This window comes from Magnolia sinica, chromosome 9 (genome assembly GCF_029962835.1).
Source record: "Magnolia sinica isolate HGM2019 chromosome 9, MsV1, whole genome shotgun sequence".
NCBI classification, from domain to species: Eukaryota; Viridiplantae; Streptophyta; class Magnoliopsida; order Magnoliales; family Magnoliaceae; genus Magnolia; species Magnolia sinica.
In genome coordinates this window covers 16,330,221-16,355,049 of record NC_080581.1, presented here as the reverse complement: position 1 = coordinate 16,355,049, position 24,829 = coordinate 16,330,221, and the positions used below count along the sequence as shown (strand labels likewise).

Below are 24,829 nucleotides of genomic sequence, written 5' to 3'. Positions count from 1 at the left end.
AAATACAAAGGAATGGATGGACATCATGGATAAAAGGATACATTACGGTGCATGCTCATTCGCGGGGGCTAGAGACTGGCCACGTTGTAGAATGCAATCGCATCCCATTTCAGGACATGATCCAAAAAATAAAAATATCACAATCTCAGGTGAACCATGGTATAAAAAACAGTAGTAATGGGTTATTAAAAGCTTCTCGCGGGCCACAAATGTTTTGGATCAAGATGCTAATCGTGTGGTCTCCTCATCATGTCTTTGTAACCTTATCGACAGGTCAGAAGGAAAAATAGATTCCAGTGAACCCCGTAAAGTTTTTAATGGTAGGGATTTAGTTAAGATTATTTTTTGTGGTGTGGCCTACTTGAAATTTAGATCAGCTTCATTTTCTGGATCATACCTTAAAATGAGCTTTCAACACGGATGCACGGCATGGATGCAAGGAAAGTACGTCACGGTGGGTCCCGCAGTCAGGGATCCGAAACCCACCCCTGGGCCATACCCTAAAATGAGCTTTCAATACGGATGGACGGCGTGGATGTAAGGAAAGTACATCACGGTGGGCCCCGCAGACAGAGATCCGAAACTGCCCCCTGGGCAAACAGCGGCCGTTCCGCACTGCCCCCAAATCAAATAAAAACATGATGAAGAGGGGAAAAAAAAAAGAACAAAGAAAAAAGAAAACAATTAAGGGTCAGGGCTTACCTTGCTCTGAAAACAAGTAAGGGTCAGGGCTTACCTTGCTAGAGCAGAGAGAGAGAGAGAGAGAGAGAGAGAGAAGGAGACGCTGAGAGAGGGAGAAGGAGACGCTGAGAGAGAGAGAGAGAGAGAGAGAGAGAGAGAGAGAGAGAAGGAGAAGGAGAAGGAGAGGGAAGGAGGCGCTGAGAGAGAGAAGAGGGAAGGAGACGCTGAGAGAAGGAGAAGGAGACGCGTCAGAGCAGGTAGGTGCACTTTCATTGCAGCTGCGTTTCCACCTTCCTCTCCCAAATTCGAAATGGATAGCCGTTGCCTGTAACAAAGTAACCTGTGACTAGAAAAACACCTAATTCCCCTGTTACATTTCTTTCAATCTTACTTGATAGAAAGTTACAGGTTGAGACTTTGTTACCTGTAACATTTCTCCTCCAGACACAAACTGTAAGAAAGTCACCTGTAACTTTCTTACATTTTACATAAGTTACAGGCATCCAAACGGCCCCTAATACTTCGATAATCAAAAGTAATTTTTGATTCATGATATATCTAAACTGATATCTATAATTTGGAAGGTTTAGTTTGAATTATTAATATCTGCTAAATCAATCCCTCATTAATTTCAAACTAATATTTGTTGTTTAGTTGCCATTCATAAAAAAAGAAAAAAGAAAAGAAAAAGAGAGAGAGAGAGAGTATTGTAACACATTTTCTGTGTGTAGGATGATTAGATGATATCTATCTAGTCATGAGCTTGGCGGCGGACTCACCGGTGCACTCGTCTAGCAGTGATGACTTTGCTGCATTTCTCGATGCAGAATTGAAGTCAGCTTCCACTTCTGAGGAGGAGGCATCGCCGGATCAAGATAATGTCTCCAATGATGATGATGACAATGACGATGATTATCTCAAAGAAGCAAGGTATTTTTATTGGTATATTTCGGGTGTGTTTGGATGTACCATCTAATTAAATTGTAATTAGTAATTGTGTGAAGTTGAAACCTTTTTTTTTTTTGCCCCCCATTCTTCATTTTTAACCTTTAGCTTCTTTAATTAACAAAATTTATTCCATGTTTTTCACTTCCACACCACCTTGTTTCAAATTTTGGTGCTCCTCTGAATGTATTGTTTTATATTAGCCAATGCAAATTGATGCTATTGTGAATTAATACAAACAATATCATCTTCATCATTGCCTTGGCTTTACCATTCCTACTTCACCAAATATTCCTAAGGCCCCATCTTCATCAGGAGAACAAGCCTTGACATCCCTTCTCATTATCTCACCACCTTGATCCAAGTTCTTTTAGGGCTCTCTTAACCCGTTTGCAGCCTTCAATCCTAATCAAAGTTCTCTTCCATAATGGAGCTACCTTTGACTCTCTGGTTATTGTTGCACGTGACAGAACCATCTTAATCCACTCTTCTTCATTTTTTTTTTTCCAAAGGACTACTTCTATGACACTTCATATGATCTCACCTCATTCTTAATACTATCATAGTATTCCTATGCATCCATCTCAACTTATACTTCATATGACCTCACCTCATTCTTAATTCTATCCTAGCATTCTTATGCATCCATCTCAACTTACTCATGTATTTGACATATCCTCAGCTAGTCTTGCCTCATAATTGTGCAACACTTTGCTCCATATACGTGAGAGCGTGAGAGTGAAGAGATTTAGAAGGATGTTGCTCATAGAATTCAAGCTAGGTGGAAAAATTGGAGATGTGCCTCTGGAAATTTATGTGATCGTCACGTACCAATCAAATTAAAGGGAAAATTTATAGGATAACTATAAGATCATCCATACTTTATGGGACAAAATATTGAGCAGTTAAGGAACAACATGCTCATAGGATGGGGTTAGGTAGAATGAGGTTGTTGAGATGGATGAGTGGCAAGATGAGGAAGGATAAGATTAGAAATGAAAGCATTCAAGGGAACATAGGAGTAGCACTAATAGGTAATAATATGAGGGAAAGTAGGCTAAGACGGTTTGTCCATGTGTGATCAAGAATGACATTGGCTAGGAGTGAGTCGGTTAAACTTTTTTTTTTGAGACATCCTGGAAGTCCGTAACTTTAACCAAACTTTTTATTGTTATAGGCTTCTATCGAAATTTGGATATTGTGTCATATTAATGTCGCCCTAGACTACCTCTCTGGTGTGTCCAAAGAGGCGAGAGCTGGGGCACTGCAGATAACTCCGAGGTGTATCTGACTCAGGGTGTCCCCACCTCTTTTTTGAAGTGAGACTAATTCCTGCGGATACACGCAATCACCCACAACCACGTGTATTGGGTAAAGCCAAGGAGGGGAATCGAACCCCCACCTATAGGGAGCAAACCTATGGTGAAGACCATTCGCCCAAACCTCATTGGGTATGAGTGGGTTAAACTTGAAGGCTATTAAAGGGCAAGGGGAAGGCCTAAAAGGACATAGGTGGTGGTAGTCAGAAAAGACTTGAGGACGTATGGTTTAACTTGAAGATATGATCCGTGATGGTGGAATGGTGGAACATGATTTGTGGAGTTGACCCCAATTAGTAGGGATATGGATTAGACGACGACGAAGACAGCCTTTCAAATGGTTATTTTATAAAAATTTCCTTGAATTTTGTGGAAGTCTCCTCCAATAGGGTGTTTTAAAGCCAATTTTGATGGGTGTTGTTTTGGAAATACAGGATTTGCTGGAATTGGAGGATGTATTCGTAATGATAACGTAACTGCTCTCATGGATTTTTTGGGCAGGTAGGCATGCAAGATTGAAATTACGCAGAGTTAACAACTCTATTATAAACAGTGGAACTCCTAGTTTACTTTATCTTCATTCTGAAGTGGAGGGTGAGTCTAGAAACACGATAGGGTGGGCTTCTATGGGAAGATGTCCATGGAATGTGGCGGACATGGTAGAGGAGGTGTGGGACCTATGTTGAGGCAAATAGATAACCTTCTCCCATGTAGTTAGAGGCTAATGAGGTGGCAAGCATTTAAGTTCACTGCCATTTGCTGTTGGAACAGGGGACTATTTCATTAATCTCTTTGTGGGACCTCCCTTAGCTGAACTCTTTCAGTATTTGTGCGAAGACTTACCTTGAATCCATTCCATCAATCCTACTGCTTGCATTTCCGGAGTAGGTGTTTTGTCTGTTTGATCCGATTCGTCAATGTGCAATGTATATGAAGAACATGTGATTACATTGATGTGCATGCTAAACAAGGAGTATTGAGATTAGAGTTAAAGGTTTTTGATAATACGAATGTGTAGCCTCAGGTAGAGTGGTGGCGTGTGTTGTCCTAGAGTGGGTCCTGACTTGCTCATTATATGGCGGGACCTGCTCCATGTTGTACTCTACTTTTCTTCTTTAATAAAAGCTGGATTATTCTTCTAAAAAAAAGACCCATAAGTCTTATTGGAATGTAGCATTCATGCAACATCTTACCCTGTGTTATCCAACCACAACTAGTTCTAATTCTGTTGGAAACATCTACATCAATCTTTCTATCCTTTTGAATAATAGAGCCAAGGTAGCAAATCTTCTTCACATCTACATCAATCTCAAATCTTCTTCACATCTACATCCTTTTGAATAATAGAGCCAAGGTAGCAAATCTTCTTCACATTTACATCAATCTTCTTCTTCTTCTTCTTCTCCTCCTCCTCCTCCTCCTTCTTCCCTGCAACCCTAACTGAGGGCTTAAACCCATGCCAGTCAGACAACATGTTCACCGCAGATTCTGGAGCACACCAACTGAAATTGTTGACAGAAGTCGTTGAGAATTGAGGTGATAAAAGGGCAGTGAACTAGTAAATGATTAACTGATTCGGCGTGGCGCATACAACATAAACAAATGTTAACGAGCTGCATGCCTCTCTTTAACAAATTATCTATGGTGAGATTCTATTTCGGCTCGCCAGCTACCCGAAACAAAGATACTTAGGAGGAGCCTGATATTTCCAAAGAAAAGAAGAGACATCACTTCTGATTTGCGTGGTTGGATAAATTGCTGCGTAGAGAGATTTGACAGAAAAGAAGGCCATTTTCTCCAAAGGCCAAACAATGCCATCAGGCTGAGAACTGATAGACTTTAGTTTTGAGATGCACTTTTGAAGTTCCACATATTCGTCAGCTTCACTTTGATTTAGATTTCTAGTACATCTGATGTCCCAAACAGGGTGATCGGACGTGGAGTAGCAACACCTATTAATGAAAATATTTCTATCAGGGGCCAGCTTGTATTTTTGAGGGAATAGGAATTTGAGAGCTTTTTCCCCATGCCAAATGTCTTCCCAGAATCTAATTGAAGCACCATCTCCCAACACATAACTGCTGTTGGAACAGACAAGGTCTTTTGCTTTTAGAATACCCCTCCATATGTAGGAAGCCTTGTAATAGGAAGATTGTTTAGGCCACCAGCCTCCCTGGGACACCCCATATTTGCCCTTAGCTATTGAACCCCACAAAGCATCTTTTTTAGAGGCAAATCTCTAGGACCATTTCCCCAACAGATCTATATTCATAAGCTTTAGATTCTTGACGTTTGCACCTCCCTCCCTGAACACTTTACACACCTCTTTCCATTCGAGCAAATGGAACTTTCTCTGATTCTCCTTGCCAAACCATAAAAAGTCCCTTCTGATTTTGTCAATGCACTTAATTACTGACCCCAGACGAGAACAACGACATAAAGTACAGGGGGAGACTAGAAAGAGCAGCTTTTATCAGGGTCAGCCTCCCACCAAGAGACAAATACCGACATTTCCATGAGGCGAGATACTTGTGAAATTTGCTAATGACCCTGTCCCACCTATATTTCGGCGGGGGACCGATGCAAAGGGGCAACCCAACAAAGTATGTTAGAAAAGACTCTATGCTGCAACCAAGAGTGTCCACATATATCTATAAGGTGCGCTAAGGGACGTTTACTCCTAGCAGTTTGGATTTGCTGAAGTTGATCCTAAGACCCGAAACTGCTTCAAAACAGCGGATAGCAATGAGAAGATGCTCAATTTTTTCTTCCGTGGCCTCTGAGAAAATGAGAGTATCATCAGCGAATTGGATATGAGTGAGAGGTGCCACCAAACTTGGCACTGATATACCTCGAAGAATACCTTGTTCTTCTTCTTCTTCTTTTGAAGGATCATAGTAACTGTTTTTATTAAATGGCTGCAATGGCAAACATCAAAACAGCAAAAAATACAACCCACTGAATCAACCCAATTTACAACTGAGAATCACAACCCAAACATAGATGAAATTTCATTAACATTTACACCTTTAACCCGTGAGACCCAATCTACTGCATCTCTCTTGGATTGCCACACTACCTCTTCCCGTGATCCTTGTTTGTTATAGAAGCACCGATTGTTGCATTCCCTCCAATTATTCTACAAAACTACTAACAATACGAGTTGCCATGTCGGTAATGAAGCCCGAGGAATAGTGCTGCCATGCCATGCCCAAAGCAACTCATCAACCGATTATGGCATAACACATTGAACCCCAAAGACTGCTAGAAAAATGTACCAGCTTTGTTGCACAAAAGAGCCATGGATAAAAAGGTGATTTGTTGATTTTGCATCGTTCTTACACAATAGATATTAGGAAGGATCACATACCTTTTCTGAAGATTGTGTATATTGTCGAGATTCCATTTTGCATTGTTCTATTGATTCCTCATACTAGTTAGTATGAAAATCATCTTCTCTTGCAAGCCAAGCTTTCTTTTATGGGTTTTGGTTCGATGGAGCTCGAACCAAGGTTTTGGCATTCACATGGCTGGTAGGAAGGAAGAAAATCTTAACCATAGACAATCTTCAAAAACGTTCTATGGTTCCAACCAACATGTGTCTCATGTATAGAGCGACGCAGAATCGTTAGACCAACTATTTATTCCTTGCTCTTTTGCTAGGCAAGTGTGGTCCGTATTGTTGGCATTATTTGTAGTGAATTGGATTATGTGGCTTATGCCTTCTTCCATAGAAGCTTTCATGTGGGTGTGGCACGGAGGTCTTCGAACTAAGGAAGAGACAATTGTTTGGTACATCATGATGTTACCAGTAGTTCTATGGAACATATGGAGTGAGCCGGATAGAAGGCGTTTCTCAGATAAAACAAGGTTCGTGGGAAAGAGGTTTGGAAGGCTAAGCGGGATGTGCTTGATTGGGTATTCGGGGTAAAGAATATGAAAGATTGTAAAATTTTATCTTTACTTAGGTTGTAAGGTTTTTGTTGTATTCTTTTACGCTTAGACTTTTTGTCTCAACGTTCTATTAATAAAATTATTACTCTTAAAAAAATCGTTTCCTCTTGACCAACCAAGCAAAAGAGGCCACCTTTGGAGGTGCCCCATATAACCAAAAGGCATGAAAGAATTCCTATCTTCTTGTAGTTGATGATTTTGTAAGCAACTTGTAGGAGGATCGACATAGAATTTTCCTGATGGTGAAGCCTTCCATACCAAATGGTCCTCAAAAGCCGATAATGATGAATGCTATGAAGCCATTCCAATAGTTGTGCTAAATTTGTTGCCTCCTCATCTGATAAAGCTCTTCGGCATGGGGGACACTACACACCACCCTCATCGATGTGGGAAAAACATTCAGCTACTGGTATATTCTTGATGGGGGCTAATCTTGCCAAGGATGGGAAATCCAGCTCCAAGGACCTCTCTCCACACCAAGAGTCATAGAAACGAATGCGGGTCCCATTTTCAAGAGAAAAAGCCACAACGGGCTTCAACAAGGAAGCTACTGAATTAATGGCCCTCCAAATCCTCGAAGCTTGATAATGCGAGGACTTCTTGACCTCCCAAACCCCTCTTGGACACTATATTTGGAGACAATAACTTCTCTCCACAACTTGCCCTCTTCGGACCCAAATCTCCACTGTTATCTCCCTATAAGTCCCATTTTCATAGTTTCCAACACTAATACTTGCACCTCCTTCAGATAAGGATTTACATACTTCTTTCCTCTTAAACAAGTGGAATTTTTTGCTTTTCTTTTGCCCCTTCCCTTAGGAATCATGCCTCAACTTTTGTAGTTTGCCCAGAACTATCTTTGGGCACTTAAATAAAGACATGAAATAGAGGAAGAGGTTGGAAGGCACGACTTTGATAAGAGTGATATGACTTGCTAGCGATAAGTGTCGGCCCTTCCATTTTGATAACTTTCTTTTGAATCTTTCTATCACCTTGCTCTACAAATGTTCCGCTGGTTTCCCTATGCATAATGGAAGCCCCAAATAGGATGATAGAAAAGACTTGATTCCACACCCAAATACATCTGCAAAGGCAGATACTTCCTCTTGAGAGGCTAATGCCCATCATCTCGCTTTTTCTGACATTAATCTTTAAACATGACACCTCTTTGTATCACCTCAATATTTTTGTTAGATTATCCACCATTGATAATTCTGCATCACAGAAAAGAATTGTATCGTTAGCAAATTGTAAGTGATAAATCTTGACTCCAACTTGTGCTCCTTTAAAACCAGAGATAAGAGTTTCTTGACTTTCTATAACATTTTACTTAGCTTCTGCTACGGCCACGAACAAAAAAGGAGAAAGTAGGCCCCCCTCCCTTATTCCCTTCGAAGCTTTACAGAAATCCTTTGGAAAGCCATTAGCCGAAACTAAGAAACAAACCATAAAAAAACATTCATGCATTCAATGAATCTGCCTGTTTCCACATCTTATTCTTTTCAACATGTTCTCAAGAAACCTCCAATCCACATGGTCATAGGCCTTCTTTATGTCTAATTTATAGACCAAACCTTCTCCGTTCTTGTACCTTAAGTCTATACATTCACGGGCAAGTAAAGCATCATCTAAAACTTGTCTATATGCTACAAAAGCACCTTGCTTCTCCAAGATGACCGTTGTTAGTGTCGTTTTGAATCTGGATGCGAAGGTTTTAGCCAAAATCTTGTAGGAACTTCCAATTAAACTAATTAGGCGATAATCTTTAAGTGTCTTAGCTCCTCTATTGGGAATGATTGCTATAAATTAAGCCCCCATCCACCTTGCAGGCTGGCATGTTTCACAAAATTCTTGTACAAATTCCACCACAGCCCTCTTGAGCACCTCCCAAAAGACTTGATAGAATGCCATGAGGAATTTATCTTTACCCAAGGAATCAATATCACTTTTGATTTCTTCTTCCAATCAAACTAATTGGGCGATAATCTTTTAGTGTCTTAACTCCTTTCTTGGGAATGATGGCTATAAATGAAGCCTCCACCCCCCTTGCAAGCCGGCCTGTTTCACAGAATTCTTTTACAAAATCCACCACATCCCTCTGAGCACCTACCGAAAGGCTTGATAGAATGCCATAGGGAATCTATCAGGACCCGTGGATTTATCTTTACCCAAGGAATCAATACCACATTTGATTTCTTCTTCCGAGGTTGGCTTCTCAAGATAGTCCAGTTCCATGGGTGATAGACATTTGCATGGTAGATAATCCAAAAGAGGTATTCTCCGCCCCATGCTGGATAATAGCTTTGAGTAGAAACTCCCAATGGCTGAGCAAACTTGATCATTCTCTTCAATTCCATGATCATTGACCATTAAACTGCTTATTTGGTTGTTTCATGTAGAGGTGTACACGAGTCGAGCTTGGCACAACTCGACTCGGCTTGGCCACTAGCTGACCCCAGCTCGAACTCATCTTGGCTCGGTCCTCGAGCCTGACTAGGTATCTTGGCTTGGTTCGGTCAGCAGCTCGGGCCAGTTCGAGCCGAGATAGAGCCAAGATCGAGCCTCTGCGGCATTTTCTCAAACACATGGAGTGCACCTTCAATTTCTCACAGAATGTAAAATAATAGCATCGGTTTATAGGTATTTCATCAAACACTCAGTGGGCAACATAAAAATCAAGATACAAGGGTATTTGTTTCATATCCATACCTTCCTCGCCACCAGCTGACACTTCGTTGAGTCATTTCATTAAACACTTGCTGAGGAACATCAATATTAAAATAACCGAGTCACCGAACTGGTTCGATCCGATTCGAATCGAGTCGAGTTGAGCTCGGGCAATCTCGAACTTGGCTCGAAATTTTTCGAGCTCAAAAAATCAGCTTGACTTGGCTCGAACTCAGTTTCGAACCAAGTCGAGCGAGCTAACCAAGCTAACTCGGTTCGTGTACAACTCTAGTTCCATGCGCTAGCATTAGTGCAATACCATGGAAGAAATGTGTATTTTTGTTGCCTTCTTTTGGCCATAGTGCCCTCAATCTCTACCATCATTTGATTTCTTTTTCCTTCAGATACTTGGAGTAATCTACTAGCAAAGAAATGGGCCTATGGCGGTCTTCTTCAGATAGTTCTCCCCCCTTCCTTGATATCAAGCCAGTGTATTTCACACAATGCACATTCTGCATCATCATTCCTTTTGCTTAGAAGCCTCTCCTTCCATTCATTCAATTTGCCCTTAAGTAGCTCAAGCTTTTGAGATAGTGGAATTCTAGCCGCACCTGTGATATTAGAAGATTGCCACCAATGATCAGCAAAATCTTCCACTTCTAACCACAAAAGTTTGAAGCAAAATGGCTTAGACTCCCAACTGTCTTCCACCACCTTTAGCAAAATAGGACAATGGTCGGAAATGGACCTAGGGAGACCACATGACGAAACTAGGGGGAATTTGTTGATCCAATCGACGGAAAGCATAAATCTATCCAATTTGGACATGATCGGTTCAGCCCTCCCATTGGTCCAAGTAAACTTAGTCCGACCCATTGGGATGCCAACCGTCTCATTTTGACTCGCCCACTCCTCAAAACCTTTCATGCTTTTAGTGATTCTACTCCCATTTGACTTCTCATGTGTAAATTTAATAACATTGAAGTCACCTTAAACACAACATGGATGGCTAAATCCAGCTCCGGCTAGATTAAACTACGTTAATAGGAGACTTCTGTGATCTGGAGCACGGTCGATATATTGCTGTGAAACACCATTTGAAATCTATAGAAGTATCCTTGAACAACACATACACTAAGAACTGAAAAAAGTCCCTCCTGAAACCCAAAAATCCTTATTCCAGGCTACTACATTCCCCCCCCCCCCCCCAAAGAACCTTCAACATTTGAAGTATTCTGCCCCTAATTCCTTATACCCCGCAAGGAATTAAGAATTTTGTTGTCAAAGGCTTCAATCTTAGTTTCTTGTAAAGATAAAATCTGAACCATGTATTTCTTACATATCTCTTTGACATGATTCCTCTTTTCTTGGCTTCCCAACCTCTTAATGTTCCAACTGAGTACCTTCATTGGGAAACTGATCGAGTCTCTTCTTCCCCCCACTAAGCTTAGCGGCAAAGTCATTGTTGACTGAACATTCAAAATCGAGCAATTCTTTCCAGCCCTTAGGGTTCTTGACCCTTGCTTTTTGCCTTTGCAATTCCTTTAGCTTGTAGTTACCTCTTTCCTCAAAGTATTGGGTGAAGGCTTGGACATCATCATCTCCTGCTCCAAAAAATGGTCGTACTAATTTACACATGCATTCCTACATGTCCCGATATCAATCCAACTCCTTCACTATCATCGAACAAGCATCATCAATAGATTGGCATATATCACCCAAGAGAAGACAATGAGAAGCTACCTTAGTCTCAGCAGGGACCTCCTTCGCTGCTTATAAAGGGGTAACATCTAGAGCATAGTTGAAGTGATCTACATTGGCGATCTCATCTGATGGCAGGAATATCTTTACTACCGCAAGAGCCTCGTCGCTTGCATTTTCATCAGAGGGGAGAAGCATCCTCCCGACTTGCACTTACTCAGACCTCGACCCCACAGAGAGGCTCTCTTCATCCATCTCCTGGCTTTGATTATCTTCTGCTTATGCACAGGGGAAACAACTCTGGCTGCAAAAGACCCTGTTACATTAGGAAATAGTCCCCCTCCCCCCTATACCTACAAAGTTCGGGTTGTATCCCACTTATGATTTTTAAAGTATGACGCATGCAGAGATCGGCTGAGGTTTGTCCCTCGTGGCGAAAGTGGCATGAGTGCCACATGATCGGTTTCCAGCAACATGTGTGAGGAGGCATTCCCACCCACTTCGGTGTCCCAACTCGGTAGACACATGTCGAACAGAGAGCACTCAGGACCAGACCATCTTCAGTCGTGTTGCAACTTCCAAGCTTTGTCTGAGCCTCTTGATGCCCTCCGGGCTCCTTCCATTATCCTAACCTCTGAGAGAAAGCACGTAGCTTGAACCTGCTTATAAAGCTGAGGTGAGCCGACAAGACTTCTGCCCCCTTTGTAAAGATTAGCCTCATGAAGGACCTTTTCTTGGACGTTAACTGTAGTTAATACAAGCAGTACAGAAACAAAAAATAGCCTTGATGAAAATTGGATGCTCTATGTATCTTTTTCATTGAGGATTGCTTCGAAGGTTCCTTGCTCTTTTTTTGCTAGTTATTGCATTAAATAATTAAACTTTTGAATTAGAGAGCGAAAAAAGATGGGCCTTTCTCAGTAAGTAGCTCGAGGTGTGAAACTGATGGGGACATCACGCGCACACGTGTACGCACGCCGCCCCATATGCACGTCGCACGAAGAAAGAGGGCCCCACCGTCGATCTGGATCGATGACGACATCCAGGGATGACCCCCATGCTAGAAGACGGAGTTTTAGTTCAAAAGAGTGGGCTCGATAATCAAGAAAGGCCTATCATGAGATCTCATGATCATGGCCCGCTGGTCGGATTGATTTCATATTTTAGGTTTTTGCTTATTGTTATTATTTAGAACATCACGAATGTTTTAGATTTCTTTGTTTGGTTTTTATTTTAGTTTACTTCATCGCCAAGTAATAGGTTGCCCACATGGCGCGAGTTTTGAGGTATAAGGTTTTCCCTATAAATAGGCACCCCTTGTAGTTCTTTTGATTCATTGAAGCTTAATAAAAATTCTTGCTTTATTTTTTTGCTCTCTTAGTGAGTTGTGGAAGAATTTAAAAGTGGGTGCGAAGCCCTCCTTTTTCGAAGGGCTAACTACGTGGTGTGAAGCCACATCTATCCCCATCCGTCCCTACCCTCTCCCATCCATATATCTCATCTTCTATCATCATTATTACTTTGAATTTCCCAACTTTTGCAGCTATTCACCCCCTACAGCCAGTTTTCAGAATCTGGACCTGTAGAAGGGCTGAAACTTCGGCGGAGCACTACGCCTCGACCTTACGTGGGATCGTCGTCAAACTTGGAGGGATTGGAGGTCTCCCCTAGCCGACCAAGGCTTAGGTGTCACTTTGGGGAGGCGGGCTTCTATCACACGTGCGGCCAGCCCACCCGCGTAGGTGTGTCAGCCCCGGGTCACCATCTGCACGCAGGAGCTCTCCTCTTTTCATTCCTATTTCCTAAACCCTAGCCTTAGTTTGCATTAGCCTTAATTTATTTGTCCATTTTTTTCACTCTAGGGTTCCTTGAATTGAGATTGGGGAATCCCTTGGATTAGGGACTGTTTGCTATGCATGTGTGGTTGATTCCTATTTCCCTTTGAACATCGTTTGGTTTATAATTTTTATTAGTCTAGTCTTAGCCTGTGTAGGCCTGGACCTACATAAATTCCCCTTTACTTGAATGTTTGGACTTTATGTGGGATATGGAATTTGTATAATGTTTCTGAACTAAGGTGATTTTAAGCCTGAAATCTCACACATCATGTTTAATTTCATGTCCTGCATCAGAAACTTTAAAGAAAAGTGCAAGGTCCTCTTTTACTAATTGGCTAGAGGTGATTTGTTGGAGTACAAATCCTATGCAGATGTGTGCATTACTTTAACAATTTGGGACTGCATGCCATTAATTTTATCTCATTGTAATCATCACCATCATAGCCTTCTTAATGCAGGGGCATTTCTACATCGAGCTCGAGTGTGTTAGCTTGTGGGATGCGGGGATACACTTGCGGTGGGTGGCCCGTGTGAAGCAGAACCCGTGTGAAGTGAGGCCCATGAGGGGGTTTGGTCGAGTTCCTAACCCATGCGATGTTGGGCCTGGGCTATGAGATAAAGGGATTGATTCGGCACTCTCTATTAGTTCGAGCTTTTAGAGCAAGTGACTAATTGTCCTACATCAAAGTGGTATCAGAGTGGTAGGTCTCGTGTTCGAGACTTCTCACGGGGGGTGATTAATGTAGGGGCATTTTCACAATGGGCTTGAGTGGGGTAGCCTGTGGGATGCAGGGACACATTCGGGGTAGGTGGCTTATGTAAAGAGGAACCCATGTGAAGTGGGGCCCACGAGGGGGTTCAGTCGAGGTCCTAACCCATGCGATGTTGGGCCTGGGCTATGAGATAAAGGGATTGATTCACCACTCTTTATTAGTTCGAGCTTTTAGAGCAAGTGGTTAATTGTCCTGCATCACTTCTCCTAGCTATCTGGGGTCAATTTTATGAATTTTCTTAGCAAAGGTTTGCTAACCAGCTACCCACTTGACATCAACCCTCCATTATCTGCGCTTGGGACTGGCTAGCGCATCACCCTTCTTCAGCCCCCCTCCTTTCTTCCAATAAAATTGCTAATTGATAAGGGTATCTTAACATCGCTTGGTAGCAATGTGCCTGCCTTCCCTAGTACAAATAAAGGAGAGTTGATGTTAGGTAGGCAACCGGATGTTGAACTTGCGCCAAGTGAGAGAATGTCTGTTTTGGATCAAGCTAGGGTGTTGTGTTGATTCCTAAGTATCTAGGAGAGGCTATAATAATGATGGTGGCAATGTTCTCATGGATCCATCCCCTAAACGAACCAGACATGATAATTTTTCATCATCTCGCTCGAGCAAGAATCAAAGGATAAAGTAGCACAATTTTTGAGAAGAATTAGGGTTCTAGATTTGATATGGGACAAAAATGGCTGTTTTCCCTATGATATTTGTGTCATGCCTCTAAAAGACAACCCCTTTTGCTGATGTGGTTGTATTTGTGGCACATGTTAGAGAGTGTTTTCTATTTAGTTGGTCCACATGTTTCAAATAGGGCATCATTTTCCCTATGATATCCAGCTAGCTGTCGTGTTGATTTTGCAGCTGGGACAAGGCAATGAGGCTGTTAACGGGTTGGGTTCGAGTCGGGTGCTATAGTACCTGTACCCGGTTAACCGGTCTTGGATCATGCTAAGTTCGGGTCCCTTCAGGTCCGAATCTCGTTCTTGAATACTGATGATCTGAAACAATATTCAATTGGGTTTGGTACTCATGGGTACCCATCGGGTCTTTGAATCTAGGTTTCTAGCTGGGTTCGGGAAGAAATAAGAGCATTTACATGGTTGGCCCCCTGTTAGGATTTTTAGAAATGCTGTGGAATTTAAGTTTTTTCAAAAATTTATATTTAATGATTTTGGCCCTCTGCATCTTTAGATATTGTCAAGTTTCTAGGAGAATCAAAATAAGAGAATTTGAGAAGTAGACCTGATTGATGAAACTGCCAAATCGTCAATGCCAATCCTTCAAAGCAGGTCTCTCATTGATCTATTGTAGATGGGGGGGGAAGAGAGCCAACTCGCCAACCCTTAGCGCAATGCTGAGATAGGCACACGTGAGTAGTCTGATGGTGGACCCCACATGTCGGACGTGTGGATGTGTGACCATGTGAGGGAGGGAGGAGAGAGAAGGGTTTCTCTCTCTTCACTTCTCTCTCTTTCTTAGGGCCTGTTTGGCTGGGCGGATTGGAAGGGATTGGATGGTATTGGAAGGGATTGGAAGTTAAATCCCAGGATTGGCCAGGCGTGCCAAACAGACTGGGTGACCTAATCCCGGGATATAGCAATCCCATGGATCTTAAGACAATCCATTGACAACACCATCATTACCTTTAAATCCCATCCAATCCACCCTAATCTGTTTGGCCACCTGCATTAAGTGGGAGTAGCTGGGATGGGAAGGTTTAATCCTGGGATTGGCCAGGCGTGCCAAACAGACTCGATATAGCAATCCCATGGATCTTAAGACAATCCACTGACAACACCATCATTACCTTGAAATCCATGCCATCCACCCTAATACCATTCAATCCCTTCCAATCCACCCGGCCAAACGGGCCCTTAAGTGGTGATGCCCTAAGGCGGCTAGGGACGTCTAGGGCCACTATAGTTCCTTCGGCGTAGGATCTATAAAGTATATACAAGGAAGAATTAGGATTATCGGGAGAGATTGGTATGGTGCTCTACCACCCTGCAATCTTCCATATGCCCTACCACGTTGGAAGCCTGTGATCTTGCCTTAACCTTATACCTAAATTTGACCTGGTCCCACCATTGTTCATGGCCATCCACCTTGATCCAATTCCCATGCAAACCAAGTAGTGGACCATAAGATCTTAATTGTCAGAATTACCATCAAGTGTAATTGAAACATTTTAATGGTTAAAACAAAAGATCAATTTTTGAAAACATTTATAAAACCATTTAAAACCTTTTGATTGTTGGGCCTAGCTGAAAAATCACATGATGGATGTTCTAATCTATCAGATCTCAACCATAATAATGTTCCTCAGTAACCATTGGATCCCTTGTTGGATCACATCAGGTACCTATAGGTCTAGGTACCCATTGACAACCCTACAAGGCAACGATGATGACGAAGATGATGATGGTCATTATTTTTTTCCCTATGATAACTCCATGTTTACTCTTTAAAAAAAGATCTCCATGTTTCACCTCTAAACAAGAACCCCTTGTTCTCATGTGGTTATACTGATAACACTTGTTAGAGGGTGTTTTCTATCACAGTCTAGTTTCTGTATAGGCTCTAAACGGGGCCTTAACAATGTTTAAGTAAAATATGGTGCAACCTTGTTATCTAGTCAATGAGATCGCGACACCCAAATTTGAAGGAAATGGACAAGAGTAATGGAGTAGAGGGAGAAATAATTTTATTGATATCAAACTTTTCTTACAAAACCTCAGAAATTCATACTTAAGGAAATTTTGGAATGCTTAACACCTACTTTACCCCCCATTTATTAGAGACCCTAAACGAATCTTTAACAAGGATCCTCAACTAAGAGATTGATTTCAAATCAATCGTTGTTGATTCAAATAAATTTAATATACCTAAGATGGTAAAAGTCTTATAATAGTAAAAGAAAATCCATAGGTGGGTCCTTACTCTTGCCCTGGTGGCGGACTCGCAAGAGTTTCAACACTAGGTCAAGGGTTTGAGTACCTATAAGTGGTGAAATCCCACTACGGCTTGAGTGTGTGAGTGTGGGTGTGTGGGGTGTGTGCATGTATTAAAAAAAAAGTAAAAGGAAATCCAAGAAATAATCCTCAAAATCTTTAATCATATCTTTAATCACATTTTTAACTTAACCCCATATCATCTATCACATCCTCCCATATCTCCCACAAATAGTAAATTATATCTCTTGATATTTAGGCCCCAAATCTAAAATAAACATTTTGAAATCAACACATGTTGGGCTCTACGATGGACTGTGGGCCTGCATCATTTTTCTTGGGTTGGAAAGGACTTGACTTTTGTGAGTTGGGACGCTTCATACAAGTAGTAGATGTTCGGATTCAATTTTTTCAATTCATCACCTGTGATCCATGTGCATTTAGAATGGAGCTTGTTTTTTCATTTCAGCAAGTGTTGCTTGTATTGGTCTCGTGAAGTGCCTGTAGTCTTTATTCGCAACACTTCTTCAACTTCTTCCTTCTTTTTCTTTGGGGGTTGTTTATGCTTGTCAATAATAACTTATCTTGCACGTTAGACACCTTGCCATGGTACTTGAACAAATCTTCCATGTTTTTAAAAATTTTTTTTTTTTTAATCACACTCTCACACACCTCACACAAATCCTCCACGTTGAAAGTCGACGAGATATTTGAGTTATGGCAATTCGATCTCGTAGGCAATGTTGTCATAATCGTTATCATATCGTTAATTGTAAGGGGTCTGAATCGTATCGTAAGATTTTTTTCTTCTTCTTCAAATTTTCATAAAAAAATGTCATAAAAAGTATAAAAATTGTAAATAAATTAATTTTTTTAAAAAAACACACCAATCATCCATTTTGTCATATGGAAAAAATATATTCTAAAATTGTGATCAACTGTATATTAAATGTATCATTGATTCATTGTGAATGTATTGTATCATCACGTCACAATCAAGTTAAAAAAATAACCCTCTTCCCATCCCATGTACATGTAAGTTTTCTGTATGATTTAAAAAAATAATATTTTCCCCATATATAATGTATTCTCTATTCACTTGTTTCTATAATTTAAAAAGGAAAAAAAAAATCCAAATGAATCTATTCTTCATCGGCCGAGGCAGCGCCATCCTCCTCATCAATGAGGTCAATATTATCAACATCATCTTTATCTTCAGAATTTGATGTTGAAATAAACTCTTCTTCCTCCTCTTCTACCACTTTGCTTTTCCCTTCGCTGTACTTCAAATAGCAAGTTTTCTAGGACTAAAAAAATAGTTTATGCATAATGTATTATAATAAGACTATTAATTAATAATTATAAGACTACAAGACTAGATAATAAGAATATGACATGTAATCATACCACATCGCCCATCCGGTTTTGATGTGGATTTGCCTACACCTTGCACATTCTCCAATCCTTTGGCAAAGCATTTACCTATGTTCATATAGGTGTTATCTGTAGGAAGTGCATGATCCTCTCTCTTTGTGATCCATCCATCGTCAGATTCTATATCTGATAAGTATATAGGATCAAGCTCTTGTTCCTTCTCTCTTTGCATGACGGACTTCGAGCTGGAGATTATATTTTACGAAGATGAGCGCATTCAATCTCTGCTGCTCGAGTCTATTCCTCTTATTTGAATGAATTTGCAATGAATGTAATATTACATACGGCTATTGGTACATGGTGAATTCATAAGTTTGAGTAACAAATTCAATAATGTCTCACTAGCTTAAAAGTGCTCCAGTTGCTCTCACAACCACTAGCACTACATGTCTGACTCAAAATACGAATAGCCAGCTTTTGCAATTCTGGACACTTGCTCTGTAACTCCCACCATAAACCTAGAAATCAATCATATATAATTATATAAATAAACTAAACCAAAAAAGTAAAAACATACATAATACATGATCATAATTCATAAACTATATAAACTATAGGCACACCATCAAACTCAAAGAAGCAAAATAATTGTAAAATCACCTGGTTGCTTTGCAATTCTAGTTAATTTTGCCGTCTCTCTTCCAAATAAACTATTGGCCCCTTTTGAACTTCTCCATTTGCTCACCAATGAATGACCCATTGCCTTGAATTTGGGATCAATCTTTCAATACAGTCATACAGGCTGATTTTAATCTCTATATTCGGATGGAAATTGTCATCATACTGAAATATAAGATTTAAGAAATAAGCCACCGCATGTAAGGGCCAATGCAACCGAAGATTTCACCATTGATTTATGATTTCCTATATGGCTGAATATCGCTTCTTCACATCTACCAAGTTCTTTGCTATCGCCTCTTTCGCCTGATCTATCGCTTCATAAATATATCCCATGGATGGCCTCTCATCTGAATCAACTAGCTGTAGCACCTTGACCAATGGGAGAGTGGTCTTCAAGCAAAACTTGATAGATGACAAAAAAAATTACATAAGCCAAAACTATATTGAACATGCTTTCCCCTTGTGGTCTTGGAGAAGATGCTACCTTCCCATTCTTTTGAAGTAAACATCGGCCTTAAGCCAATTATGTTTTCGTGGATGCTTTTCAAAGTCAGGTAACATGTAGTAAATCGTGTTACGACCACTCTTGTTAACTCCCCATTTGTGTGCTTCCTCATTAAATTTAAGATCTAAGAGTGTTTGTAAATATAGACCGTTATAGCCTTGCTTTTGTCATTAAATATAGGCACACACTATCTTTATCTCATTTCTTCCAGATTTTGTTTAGAGTGGCTTGTTGTTTTTCTTCTGACCCACTCTTTCTTCCCACAAAATCATGCATAGTTCTTTTTCTTTTTCCTCCATCCATTTCATCTATTATCAATAATAGGAACTCTTTCAACATTGTACGTAGTTTCTTCTTGTTGCTTCTTTTCACTAACATTACTGTCCAACAAATTCTTGAATTTTTCTGCTATATCATCACTAACTTGGGGGCATGCCACTATATTTTTGTTCGTTCGGGCTAGGTGATGTTTCATTTGAAACACACTTCCCCAATATGCCTTACCACAAAAATTACATCTTAGGTGGAGATTATTGTTGTCATCCATCTTTGAATAATATTCCCATGTAAGATCATTATTCTTGGTCTTCAAATTCTTTCCCATCTCCAATGCTCAATAAGAGAATGAACACACAAGCCTACATATTAGGGAAAAAACTATTTAGGCCCACAGAGGCATAGAAGATTATAAATAATTAAGAAAATCAGAAAACACTTGAAATAAAAAAAAAAAAAAAATGGAAAAGTTGTAAAAAACACATTTTTCCCAAAAATTGAAAGAACAAAAAACGAAAGAAAGGAAAAGGAAAATATTAAATAACTTGTTTTTTTTTTTTTTTTTTAATTTTAAATTTTATTTTTTTATATAAATTTTTTTCATATCTATTTTGATGTAGAAATCAAAGGAAACAAGTAGCATTAAATTCCGTTAGCCGACGAAAAAGATACGACAACTTCTTTCTCTAAGTTTTTTATGGGCCACAAACTCCAAATCTCAGCACTCTCTCTTATAAGAAAGAAAAGATGTGATATTCTAATGTAGGTGCGCCCTAAATGAGTTTTAAAAACAGAAGCCCTAAAAAAAATTCACAAAAATCAGCAAAATAATGCAAATAAAATTTTTTTTTTTCTTCTCTGAAAAATGCATATTTTCACCTAAATATGACAGAAATGAAATAGAAAAGATTAAATGAATATTTTATATGTATTCTTACTTATTTTAATGTAGAAATTAAATGCAACAAGCGACATTCCATTCCGTTGAGCGACGGAAAAGATATGTCGATTTCTTTTTCTAGGTTTTTAATGGCCCACAATCTCTAAAAGTCTCCAAAATCTCTCATAAGTAGCAAAAGAAGTGATATTCTAATGTATGTGGGGCCTAAATAGCTTTTAAAAACAAAAGCCCTAAAAAAAATTGAAAAAGACTAGGAAAAATGAAAAAAAATATTTATTCACGATTAATCATACGATTCGGAATCAAATCATATGATATTCTAATGTATGTGGGGCCTAAATAGCTTTTAAAAACAAAAGCCCTAAAAAAAATTGAAAAAGACTAGGAAAAATGAAAAAAAAATATTTATTCACGATTAATCATACGATTCGGAATCAAATCATATGATTATTCCCCATTTACGATTTAAGTGTACGATTAATATCGTATGAATATTAACAATACTTCTTATAGGCATTGTCACCCAACTTCCTTTTAGCTCAGCATGGACCCATCTTCCTAGGCTTGAGCTTCTTGTTTCCCTACAAAATCTTTCTTCGTGAAGATAAACCATAACCAAGTCACCTTCTTTATTTTTTCACTTTTATCCTTTCGTTGTTTATTTGTAGTTTCTTAGTGCCTGGTGTTGCTCTCTTCAATCTTCTTCTTTACTCGAGCTTGCAAGTCTTGGATGTGCTTAGCGAAAGCATCAGTATCTTCGCTCACTTGATCTTGTATTGATAATGGTACTAAGTCAAGTACATGATGTGGACTTCTCCCATTTCAGATCTAAAATAGGGATTTTTCCAGTGGTACGATTTACAGAGCTATTGTAGGCAAACTTAGCTTAGGGTAGATCCAAGTCTCACTGAGATACATTGTTGCCTATCATACTCTTCAAGAGGTTACCAAGTCCATTGTTGACTACCTCGGGTTGTTTGTTTGTTTGAGGATGATATGCTTTAGAGAATGGAAGCTTAGTTCCCAACTGCTTCCATAAAGTGTGCCAGAAGTGCCCATAAACTTTGACTCGCAGTATGAAGTTATTGTTTTTGGTACATCATGAAATCGCACAATTTTTGTGAAGAATACGTTGACGATAAATGCATGAAACCTAGGATGCAAGATGCGAGATCAAATATGCATCAATTTCAGCATTCAACATGTATAACCAAACACATCCACATAATAAGTTCAGAAAATTTATATTTGTAACGCAAATGGCCTAGGCTATCACATACGTGGTGCACAGAAATATAAAGTATTACGAGAGTGGCCCACTTGGAAGTATGGACTTCCAATCTAGCATGGGTAGTGCAACAACCACGTAAGAAAACAATGATGCCAATAAAATCAGGTTTGGGGAATGGATTAAAAAAAAAAAAAAAGATTTTCGTTAGGGTTTTGGGATTTGGGATTTTTTGGGAATTAGGGATCTAGATATTAGGTAGGGTTTGGAGGGGAATCAAGGAGGAAAGGTGCCAAACGGGGCCCATACGTGGCAGCCCATATGGACGCATGTGCGTGTGTGCATGTCCATGTATGGATGGTTAGGGTAAAAGAGAAAGGAGATGGATCGGGTTGGGTTTTTGATGGGTTTAGAAGAGATGTAAGGGAAGGAAATGAAATAAGAGAAGAAGTGGAGTATCTTGTTGGAGAAGAGGAAGAGGAATAAAACACCTTGGAGGAATCCACCACCAAGCAAGCTTCTACCATTCCGCAATTTGATTGGAAGGGAGGGTTTCTCACAAACCCTAAAAATAAAGAAGAAAAACACCCTTTCAACACAATAAAGACCTTTTTTCTTTTCTTTTTCTCAAGCTCCAAAAGGGTTGGATGCCCCCCTTGCTTTTATATTAAATTTTATTTTATTTTTTAAATAACAAATATGCCACTCACTTAAGTGACATGGCCCATCATCCAAAATAAGCAAACTAAAACACTTACCATCAATCTTAACTGTCAAATAAATCTTAAAAATAACAAAAAAAATAAAAATAAAAATAAAACAAGATCAGGGTCCAATGGGACCAGATTTGGAAGATCTAATGGCCTAATGGCTTAATCGATAGGATCCAACGATTGGATCGACACGAAATAAAAATCGTATGACTAAAACTGTCTTCCAAGAACCCCACATGCATCATCCCTAAGCGGTGTCTTCCTGATGCACGTCCAATGCATGCAGGGTCTTCAAAGTGGCCCGACGGGCCCCATTTGGAACTCGTCTCCCATTCACAAAGAGAGTTGCATCGATGTGGGTGGTCGTCTCCGTCTCTGGTACATCTGTGTAGGTCCTTCGATGTCCCCATCAATCCATCGTCCTTATGTATATAATAAAGTGTGCTATCTTAAAAAAATGGTCCACAACGAAAATTGAATCTGCCCCCCTTTGATTCTTAAGAAGACAAAGAATGAAGCTTATAGAAATGTACACCCATGGTCCGAATGGAATGAGATGTGGTGTATAAGGGCTGGGATTATGCACATGACCTTTGGAGACTGAGCATTGTAAACATTGTGTTACGAATTGTTCAACGTTACAACCAGTGTTTGAATTATCTCCGATATTATCGAAATATCTCCGATATTATCTTTATCTCCAACTCAGCGATACCGATAACACTGGTAGCGAAACCGATAACACTGGTAGTATTAGAAATTTCAGGTATTAGTAATGTGCTAAGTATCACCAACATATCAATATCTCTAATGTAATCACCAATATTTTCAACTATGTAAATTCTAGGTGTCGCTTGTATTGCCAATGCATCAATATCGCCAATGTATCACTAATATTTTTGACTATGTAAATTTTAGGTAATGCTTGTATCATAAATGTATCGACGATATTTCAATAATATCGCCAACGTATTGATATCATCACAATTTTGTTTATTAGAAAAAAATTATTTCAAATTTTTTTTTTTCTCATGTGCGCATGGCTGTATGTAGTGTTCAATTTATCATCGATAATATTGATAATATCTTAATATTATCAATATCGCAACATGTGCGATATTAAGACCACAATCTTTCGTTTCCTTTCCAATTGTTGATGATTTCTTGGTGAAGTATCATGTGTTGTTGATATTTTGCAATATTGATGGATGTTTGGATGGAAGGTCGGATGGTTAAATAGGCCGGATGGGATGGTTGGATTGATTTCTTACAACAACACATGCTTGTAAGGGGCCCCATTAAATGGAAATTTGTTATGTATCCATTCTTTTTTCAAAATTTTTAATTTCTAAATATGCAAATATGTACATTTTAACATCTCCTGAAGTTTCACTGAATATTCCACCATTTTTCCCATGTTTCCCCGCATTTCCGGTTATCAGCAATATTATCGGCGATATCGATATTGTTTCTGTATCCTCCTTCGTGTAGCTTAGATAGGACATTCTTGTGCAACAATCCTTTAAGAATGCATAAGTGAGATCTCTTGAATAAATATCCATTGTACAAGATGTATTCACACTTTGGATCTCGACCATCCACACATCTGTCAAGCACTTTGCTAAAAAGGGGTCCTTGTATTCTTTTTTTAATGCCTCAAATCTCATGGTCTCCACGGTGAATCTTCCTAGTAGAACCATCCTCTAACTCAAAGCATTTGTTGCTTTGTTATGACTTCCAGTTTAATGACGCAAAGGAAAAGTATAATTCTTGTAGGAAAGCCATCCACTTTGCATGATGGGCACTCGAGCTTCTTTTAAGAGTTGAGATATCTCAACGCCTTATGGTCTATATATAGCATGAATTCCCGATGAATCAAGTAATGCCTATAATGTCGTAGTGCCCGGACCTCTGCATAGTACTCGAGATCATACATCATACGTGGAATATTCTTTCGTGCATTATTAAACTTCTCACCAAAGAAATTGATCAACTTTCCTTCCTGATTCAACATCGCGTCAACGCCAACATTTCAAGCGTCCTTTCTACTTCAAAGACTTTATTGAAGTCCAAAAGTGCAAGCACCAGAGCTTCTGTCATAATCTTTTTTATGGTATTGAAGCTTCGGTCCATTGCTTTAGTTCATTCGAGCTTGCTTGCACATGCAATCGATGATAGGTGCGATAATTGTACCGAAATTCTGGATATATCTTTGATGAAATGTTGCCAAAGGTGGAAAGAATAGACCTTCGAAAGAGTTTGTGGAGTGGGCTACTCCTCGATGGTGTTGATTTTCTCTCGGTCAACCTTGATCTCATATAC

General features: G+C 39.7%; 1 protein-coding gene across 2 annotated transcripts in view; it reads left to right on the top strand.

Moving 5' to 3' along the window:
- Positions 1–740: 740 nt before the first annotated feature.
- The window catches only part of LOC131256980 (RNA polymerase II C-terminal domain phosphatase-like 4), a 53,323-nt gene continuing 29,234 nt past the window's right edge, over positions 741–24,829 (top strand). The window contains exons 1-3 of one of the 2 annotated variants that reach the window (XM_058258117.1): positions 741–818; positions 891–938; positions 1,413–1,611. In XM_058258117.1, coding sequence (XP_058114100.1) covers positions 1,439–1,611 — 173 coding nt within the window. In that variant the 5' untranslated portion in view covers positions 741–818; positions 891–938; positions 1,413–1,438. Of the gene's footprint in view, positions 939–1,412; positions 1,612–24,829 lie in introns of both variants that reach the window. The other variant, XM_058258115.1, reaches the window with a different exon arrangement.